The sequence below is a fragment of the Ascaphus truei genome, chromosome 15, assembly GCF_040206685.1.
Source record: "Ascaphus truei isolate aAscTru1 chromosome 15, aAscTru1.hap1, whole genome shotgun sequence".
NCBI lineage: Eukaryota > Metazoa > Chordata > Amphibia > Anura > Ascaphidae > Ascaphus > Ascaphus truei.
In genome coordinates this window covers 3,158,703-3,167,823 of record NC_134497.1, presented here as the reverse complement: position 1 = coordinate 3,167,823, position 9,121 = coordinate 3,158,703, and the positions used below count along the sequence as shown (strand labels likewise).

The following is a 9,121-nucleotide window of genomic DNA, read 5'->3' as shown; positions in this document are numbered from 1 at the left end:
AAATCTGAGTCGTGTGTCCTGCTAGGGTGTGAGGCGGCGGGTGGCGCGTGGGTTGTGAGTGCTGTCTGTAAGTGGGGGTCCTGCTAGGGTGTGAGGCGGCGGGTGGCGCGTGGGTTGTGAGTGCTGTCTGTAAGTGGGGGTCCTGCTAGGGTGTGAGGCGGCGGGTGGCGCGTGGGTTGTGAGTGCTGTCTGTGAGTGGGGGTCCTGCTAGGGTGTGAGGCGGCGGGTGGCGCGTGGGTTGTGAGTGCTGTCTGTGAGTGGGGGTCCTGCTAGGGTGTGAGGCGGCGGCTGGCGCGTGGGTTGTGAGTGCTGTCTGTGAGTGGGGGTCCTGCTAGGGTGTGAGGCGGTGGGTCAGTGATGTCGGGGGGTAGGGGCGGGAGGCAGCAGGTGTGTGTGGCGGCAGGTATGTGTCGAGTGTGGCGGGTGTCTGTTGAGTGCGTGCAGCGGCTGTGAGGCGGTGGGTGAAAGGCAGAGGCGGCTGGAGTAAGGGCGGGTGAAAGGCAGAGGCGGGGGTGGGGAGGCGGTAAGGCGGGCATGAAGGCGAAGGGCGGCGGGAAGGGGAGGAGGGGGTGGAGGAGGGGGGCAAGGGGTGGAGGAGGGGGGAAGGGTTAGAGGAGGGGGGGGGAAGGGTTAGAGGAGGGGGGGAAGGGTTAGAGGAGGGGGGGGAAGGGTTTGAGGAGGGGGTTGAAGTGTGGGAGGGGGTGGGAGGGGAAAGGGCAAAAAGAGGTGGAGGGGGGGGGTGGAAAGGGGAGCGGAGGGGGGGTGAAGGGGAGCGGGGGGGGGGGGGGGAAGGGGGAGCGGGGGGGGAAGGGGAGCGGGGGGGGAAGGGGAGCGGGGGGGGGAAGGGGAGCGGGGGGGGGAGGGGAGAAGTGGTGGGAAGGGGGAGGAGGGGGGAGGTGGTGGAAAGGGGGAGAAGGGGGGAGGTGGTGGGAAGGGGGAGAAGGGGGGAGGTGGTGGGAAGGGGGGAGGTGGTGGGAAGGAGGAGGAGGGGGAAGGTGGTGGAAAGGGAGAGAAGGGGGGATGTGGTGGGAAGGGGGAGGAGGGGGAAGGTGGTGGGAAGGGGGAGGAGGGGGAAGGTGGTGGGAAGGGGGAGGAGGGGGGGAGGTGGTGGGAAGGGGGAGGTGGTGGGAAGGGGGGGGAGGTGGTGGGAAGGGGGGGAGGTGGTGGGAAGGGGGGGAGGTGGTGGAAAGGGGGGGGGAGGGGTGAGGTGGTGGGAAGGGGGAGGAGGTGGGAAGGGGGAGGCGGTGGGAAGGGGGGGTGGGAGGCGGTGGGAAGGGGGGATGGGAGGCGGTGGGAAGGGGGGGTGGGAGGCGGTGGGAAGGGGGGGTGGGAGGCGGTGGGAAGGGGGGGTGGGAGGCGGTGTGAAGGGGGGTGGGAGGCGGTGGGAAGGGGGGGAGGGAGGCGGTGGGAAGGGGGGGGAGGCGGTGAGAAGGGGGGGTGGGAGGCGGTGGGAAGGGGGGGTGGGAGGCGGTGGGAAGGGGGGGTGGGAGGCGGTGTGAAGGGGGGGAGGCGGTGTGAAGGGGGGGAGGCGGTGGGAAGGGGGGGGAGGCGGTGGGAAGGGGGGGGAGGCGGTGGGGAAGGGGGGGGGGCGGTGGGAAGGGGGGGGAGGCGGTGGGAAGGGGGAGGGGAGGCGGTGGGAAGGGGGGGGGGAGGCGGTGGGAAGGGGGGGGAGGCGGTGGGAAGGGGGGGGGGGCGGTGGGAAGGGGGGGTGGAGGGGAGGTGAAGGGGTGAAGGGGGGGGGTGGAGGGGGGTGGAGGGGAGGTGAAGGGGGGGGAGTGGAAGGGAGGGGGGTGGAAGGGAGGTGATGGGGGGGTGGAAGGGAGGGGGGGTGGAGGGGAGGTGAAGGGGGGGGGTGGAGGGGAGGTGAAGGGGGGGGAGGTAAATGGGGAGGTGAGGGGGGAGGTAAATGGGGAGGTGAAGGGGGGTGGAAGGGAGAAGTGGAGTGAGGGGAGGTGAAAGGGGGTGATGGGGGGTGAGGGGAGGTGATGGGGGGTGAGGGGTGGTGAAGGCCGCTCACTCACCCGTCCGGCAGGTCCCACGTGGATCTGAGGCGGGAGGCAGCGTGTTGTGGCCGCTCCCCCGCTGTGTCCCGGGCGCCGCCATCTTGGGCACTCGGCGCCGCGAGGCAGCCTGCCTGGCCACTGGCTGTTCCCCCGCCGGGGAGGGGGTGAGTTGTAGCGCCGGTGAGGGGGGGGCATGTGTATGTGTGGGGGGGGAGAGGTGGGAGATATAGAAGGGGGCTCTCGCACGGCCGCTGACACTGGGTGGGGGGGGGGGGCGCTGAAGGGGTAATAATAGTGTGTGTGTCCCGCTGACTGTAGCAGCGCCGGGGGAGGGGGGGGGTCGGGGTGAAAGCGCGGGAGACACGGGGAGAGGAGGAGGTGCGCGCGGGTGCTGCTAACTGTGAGCCCCGCTAATGTAGGTAACAGTGTGTGTGTGTGTGTGTGTGTGTGTGTGTGTCACTGTGTGTGTGTCTGTCATTGTGTGTGTGTGTGTGTGTCCCTGTGTGTGTGTGTCCCTGTGTGTGTGTGTCCCTGTGTGTGTGTGTCCCTGTGTGTGTGTGTCCCTGTGTGTGTGTGTCCCTGTGTGTCCTTTGGCCCGTCACTCCTCCTCAGGCCAATGAGAGGTGTGCGGGGGCGGGCCAAGGGACCAATCAGATTTCCCTAGGGACACCGGACATCCAGCAGGCAGGCATGCAGGCAGGCAGGCAAACATACAGTGCTTTCACTAATATAGTATAAGATTCAGTATGAAGTGAAGCTACTCCCCAGTGCTAGAGAAGATATCTGCTCCATTGAAAGGAATGAGACCTAAACGTCCGCCAGCACGGGGAGACCGCTTTCCATCATTGTATGTCTTTATTTATATAGCGCCAAAAGTGTACTCGGCGCTTCACAATCACAGAAAACAGAATATAAGGGTGCCTAGATTAAACATAATTGTGTTTTCTGTGATTGTGTTATGATCTTTGTGGGTCATTTATAGCAGGCAGCCTAGTCCTTTATTTAAGGTTTTTTATAATTATTTTAGGATTTTTCACTAATATATTTAAGCATCAGCGCTTTATATACACATTATTTCCTTTTTCACAGCGCGTCACAAAGAATACAGTACAGGGAATTAAAATGATACAATAAGTGCAGCAAAATCAGACAATAGGAAAGGAAATCCCTGCCCCGAAGAGCTTACAATCTAAGAGGTACAGTATGGTGGGAGACTTACAGAGACAGCAGCTGAGGGAATAAGTGCTGTCATAATAAATTGGGACCCACGTGTTAATTTCTTGTGATCATGTACAGTTTATCCAAACCCCAATAACGAGACTGTAAGCTCTTCGGGTAAGGGAACAAATTGTGCCGACTTAATTCTGTGTACCTTACACGCTTTAGCTTTAGATATGTGTTTCTGAAACTGGAGGTGGTGGTACCGTAACCCACTGAGTGCAGGAGGTGCCTGCCACGCATTGCAAAGAACCGAAGGGGTTAAACAGAAAACACTCGCAATGTCATTAATAATGATTATTTTGTTTTCCCCTTCAGGCAACAGCAAAGAATCCGAACAGTTTGCACCTGAAGTGAATTACCCAAGGTAAGCCGGCTTTCTAACATAAGCTCCTATACAGCTCGGGAACACGATGTGCCCGACCCCGTCTGCATGCGCGGCGTTCCTGAGGCAGAGGCGTTCGCACGCGCCCAGAGCCGTTCCAGCTCTTATCCTCCCTCCGCTGCTCGATGGGTATAACCCAGGGAGACGCGCAAGAAAAACGCCGGGCGCTGCGAGTGGGAAACAAACAGAGGAAAAATATGTTATAATAATTCTCATGAGAAACATCTGATATAATGAGGCAGAGGAATTCTTAGTGAGCATGGAAGTCCTACCATGCCCGTAAAGGACAGTCCAGGGGAAGTAAGGACAGTCCAGGGGAAGTAAGGACAGTCCAGGGGAAGTAAGGACAGTCCAGGGGAAGTAAGGACAGTCCAGGGGAAGTAAGGACAGTCCAGGGGAAGTAAGGACAGTCCAGGGGAAGTAAGGACAGTCCAGGGGAAGTAAGGACAGTCCAGGGGAAGTAAGGACAGTCCAGGGGAAGTAAGAACAGTCCAGGTGAAGTAAGGACAGTCCAGGGGAAGTAAGGACAGTCCAGGGGAAGTAAGGAAAGTCCAGGGGAAGTAAGGACAGTCCAGGGGAAGTAAGGAAAGTCCAGGGGAAGTAAGGACAGGGGGATGTTACATCCACTGACGGGGTGGAGTCCTGTCTTCAAGCAGTCAGATTAGTAGGACTATATTTAAAGCAGCAATTATCCCCCAATTCCCCTTTTCTTTACAGGATCAGGAAACCGGGGTGCGTGGGATGGGGGGGGGGGGAGTAAGGGGACCCCTCTGTTACTGAGATACTTAGCAGTGAAGTTACAGGTATTAATTCCTGGTTTTGAATGGGGATTTAATTGGCCGTCCAATAGGAAGCCGCTGTCGCTGATTGGCTCACGATTTGGCCGCCATTGTCTTTCACCTGCGGGGGAATATAGACCTCGCTGGGAAGTATCTTGCGAATCAGCGAGACCCCCGAGCTGATTAGCACGGTTCTGGGGGACCCCATCCTGGTAGGAAAAGGGGCGGGTTTAAAAAAAAAATAAGTAGAGGGGATTGCTGCTTTAAATAATCTAATTAACTTTGACCTTTTCCGTGTGAAAGCCCCTGCTGTGGTGGGTTTTACAATCTCTACCTAATGTCTTTTGGTGACAGAACGGTTTGTCTGCCCTGAAAGATCCGGGGGGACGGTTCCTTTTGCTCTGCCTTGTGTTTGCAAAGTAAATCACGACTCCATAATTACCTTTAATCATTGGTGAGGGAATCTTTCTAAGGAAGCCAATGTGTTTAAACTATGACCTTTAAAAATGTATTTTTGGGGGGACCCTCTGGGTTAAACGGCCCCTCTAAAAACAGCAATCTCGGTTTCTCATTTTAATCGTATTTATTATTAATTGTTTTTAAATTGGATTTGAACGGGGGGTCCTTGGGTGGCTAAACTGCAGAATATTCCGTCTCGTGTTCCCTCTGGTTCCGGAGATGCTTACAGTTCTAGGTGCCAGTGTTCTCCTCCCATCGCAGGAAAACCAAGATGGCCACCAAATCACGGGGCCAATAGGAAGCCACAATGGATGACAAGGACTGCGGGCGCCATCTTTAAAATAAAAAATATGTTTGCATGATGCAGACATAATGTGCTATGCAAATTATCCGTGTCTTGTTATGAAATGAAGAATCTAAACCTATATCTTTTCTCTGTAGGCACTACCCACATATAGTGTCACCCCCATCTATACCAGCGATGGCTGCTTATGGACAGACACAGTACAGTGCCGGAATTCAGCAGGCCGCAGCGTACGCTGCGTATCCTCCCCCAGGACAAGCCTACGGCATCCCATCTTACAGTAAGTGGCGCGTGTGCGCATCAATAGCAGTAAAGAAATCACATGGCCTTCTCTCGGGTTGAAGAAGCAGTTTGCGCCAATCGCCATTTTGGTTTATATTTCATTTATTTTTAACGTATTTTAAGAGAGCTCCTTCCATTTGTATTTTTTTTAAATCTGATGCACCTTTCAGTTTCAATCAATCCTTCAGTCAGTGTAACTCACCAGCTACAATGTATTCTTACATTACTAAAGTAACATTATCTATTGTTACAGTTTGCAGCTCAAACTGCTGGGAACGTTGGCAACAAATGATCACAAACAGGAAAGTGATACAAATATCTTGCACTGATGGGGAGGTGGGCTAAAGCCTGCTATAGAAATCAAAGAATGCTCAGTATATTAATACTCATTAAAAACGGCATTGAGTTGAATTTTAAAAAAAAATTGTAAGTATTATCAAATACTACAGAAAGTATTTATTTTTTTTAAAAAAACCCACGTAGGATATTGTTTGGCTTGCTCCTTTTTACAACGCACAAATAAAGAGCAGGACATACTCAGGGAGACACAATCCTAACATTACAGGAGTTCCATTTATGTAGGGTTGTGGGGGGCTGCTTTAAGGGCGTAATCCCACATAACCAAACAACCTCTTGTAACTCATTGAATAGTGTAATTATTCCCCTAGTGAAATCTAATTGTGCTAATAGCAGTAGCAGTAATTTGGCTGCTTTCATTTTGGGGGATATTCTTTACAAGGGTCATTTTTCAGTGTTTGGCAGTCTGGTCTCTTATTTACCCTTCACCTGCCCTGTCCTTATCAGAGAGCCAATAAAGATTGTGGCACAGAGAGGGGGTGACTGCCTGCGCAAACTCACAAGAGGGAACAGCCAGAGGAAATAAAAGAAAGACTTGTCTGTATATTGTAATGGTATCAAGCACCTGGTTTTCATCTAACAAAACCCATCGACGCTGTGAAGTCAGACTTTAAAGCTGCAGACCAAGCAATCAGTACTATGAGAAAATACCTGTAGCAGGTTTTTTAAAACAACTCTGAATTACATTTTTATTGTATTATAATGTAACAAGCCTTTTTTGTTTCTATAGCAACCATTTACAAAGTCACATCCCCTTCCTCTTCTGAAACAGGCTCTGGCACTCCCCTTTTTGAGCCCTGCCCTCTCTCTAGCAGTGCACCAATTGCATCTAGTGACTGCCTGGTCACATGATCTTCCCCACATAACTTTGTCATATTAATATGCATGTGCGTTCCACTGCCTGCAGAATACTCCTGTGCTGCCATTTAGTGAACCCCCGAGCTAAATCTTTGCCGATCGATCGCACGAGATCGGGTCAATCGGCAACTTCGCTAAATACTCATCATTGTGTGGATTGTTCTGATGCGCATATTAAAGGGAATATATATATATATATTGGACTGCTGCTTTAAAGGTTGGATAATATTAGACCCCCCCTATAATTCTGTCCCACACACTGTGCGGCCGTTTAGATGGTCACAGAAAGAGGATCTAGGAGCTTGAAATCCACATTTCAGTGACCAGCAAACAATGTTTGGTATCTAACTTTGTGCCAAGAGGAAATGCTCCCTGATTCCTGGCGGAGCCTTTCAGGAGCCCTCGCCCTCTCGCTCCCTCGTCCCTCTCGCTCCCTCGTCCCTCTCGCTCCCTCGTCCCTCTCGCTCCCTCGTCCCTCTTGCTCCCTCGTCCCTCTCGCTCCCTCGTCCCTCTCGCTCCCTCGTTCCCTCACTCCCTCGCTCCCTCGTCCCCTCGCTCCCTCGTCCCCTCGCTCCCTCGTCCCCTCGCCCCCTCGTCCCCTCGCCCCCTCGTCCCCTCGCCCCCTCGTCCCCTCGTCCCCTCGTCCCCTCGTCCCCTCGCTCCCTCGTCCCCTCGTCCCCTCACTCCCTCGTCCCTCGTCCCCTCGTCCCCTCGTCCCCTCGTCCCCTCGCTCCCTCGTCCCCTCGTCCCCTCACTCCCTCGTCCCTCGTCCCCACACTCCCTCGTTCCTCTCGCTCCCTCGTTCCCTCGCTCCCTCGTCCCCTCGCTCCCTCGTCCCCTCGCTCCCTCGTCCCCTCGACCCCTCGTTCCCTCGCTCCCTCGTTCCCTCGCTCCCTCGTCCCCTCGCTCCCTCATCCCCTCGTCCCCTCGTCCCCTCGCCCCCTCGTCCCCTCGCTCCCTCGTCCCCTCGCTCCCTCGTCCCCTCGCTCCCTCGTCCCCTCTCTCCCTCGTCCCCTCTCTCCCTCGTCCCCTCGCTCCCTCGTCCCCTCGCTTCCTCGTCTCCTCGCTCCCTCGTCCCCTCGCTCCCTCGCTCTCTCGTCCTCTCGTCCCCTCGCTTCCTCGTCCCCTCGCTCCCTCGTTCTCTCGTCCCCTCGCTTCCTCGTTCCCTCGTCCTCTCGCTCCCTCGTCCTCTCGCTCCCTCGTCCTCTCGCTCCCTCGCTCCCTCGTCCCCTCGTCCCCTCGCTTCCTCATCTCCTCTCTCCCTCGTCCCCTCGCTCCCTCGTCCCCTCGCTCCCTCGTCCTCTCGTCCCCTCGTCCCCTCGTCCCCTCGCTTCCTCATCTCCTCTCTCCCTCGTCCCCTCGTTCCCTCGTCCTCTCGCTCCCTCGCTCTCTCGCTCCCTCGCTCCCTCGCTCCCTCGCTCCCTCGCTCCCTCGCTCTCTCGCCCCCTCGCTCCCTCGCTCCCTCGCCCCCTCGCTCCCTCGCTCCCTCGCTCTCTCGCTCCCTCGCCCCCTCGCTCCCTCGCTCCCTCGTCCTCTGGTCCCCTCGCTTCCTCGTCCTCTCGCTCCCTCGTCCCCTCGTCCTCTCGCTCCCTCGTCCCCTCGTTCCCTCGTTCCCTCGTCCTCTCGCTCCCTTGTCCCCTCACTCTCTCGATCCCTCACTCCCTCGTCCTCTCGTCCCCTCGCTCCCTCGTCCTCTCGTCCCCTCGCTTCCTCGTTCCCTCGTCCTCTCGCTCCCTCGCCCCCTCGCTCCCTCGCCCCCTCGCTCCCTCGCCCCCTCGCTCCCTCGCCCCCTCGCTCCCTCGCCCCCTCATTCCTCACAGCCTGGAAAACACAGGCTGCCAACTCGTAGGAATTCCTCCCACAAGTCGACCACCTGGCAGCAAAAGGGGTTCATTGAGTAACACTGTAAAGTTGCTATGCAAAACTAAGGAAGGGGACACCCAGAATAAATCGGATTGTAATAACTACAGCTGTGTCTTGTATAGCGCTTTACATAGAACTTTGCCGACACGATGAGCACTTGGCTTTAGAACTGACAATCTAATTTGGATGCCCGAGGCACAAGGAGGTAATATGGTCCCGCGGAGATCTGACAATACCCTGCTTTACCCTCTTCCCAGGCATTGTTCTTGTCACTGAGCTCGTCCTTCATCTATTTGTAGTGTTAGAGGACTTTTCCCGTCCGCGAACAGAATTAAGTCAAATCCCCCCATTATAGCATCAATCTCTCTGTATTAAAGCCACGCCACCTGCCCGTGAGAAATAACCGCGGGCCGCGTTTACAAAGCGCTGGTATTCCACAGCACGCCTTACTGTGCAATAAAGCAGGGGTTCGTGTGGATCTGTTTTGGGGATTTTTTAACATTTTTAACGAGATCTCTTCTCGCCACTTCCAATGCTGTTTTTATTTGCACAATCTGATGCAGCTTTCAGGAGATATAAGTGTTTGAAACGTGAAGTGTCCGGAAATTTAAAA

At 55.9% G+C, this 9,121-nt stretch overlaps 1 protein-coding gene across 6 annotated transcripts in view; it reads left to right on the top strand.

Annotated features, from left to right (window-relative positions):
• EYA2 (EYA transcriptional coactivator and phosphatase 2) overlaps window positions 1–9,121 on the top strand; it is a 165,187-nt gene that overhangs the window by 61,192 nt on the left and 94,874 nt on the right. For all 6 annotated transcript variants that reach the window (XM_075571297.1, XM_075571293.1, XM_075571296.1 and 3 more), the window contains 2 exons: window positions 3,540–3,588; window positions 5,286–5,428. In XM_075571297.1, the coding sequence (XP_075427412.1) occupies window positions 3,540–3,588; window positions 5,286–5,428 (192 nt within the window). The remainder of the gene's footprint in view (window positions 1–3,539; window positions 3,589–5,285; window positions 5,429–9,121) is intronic.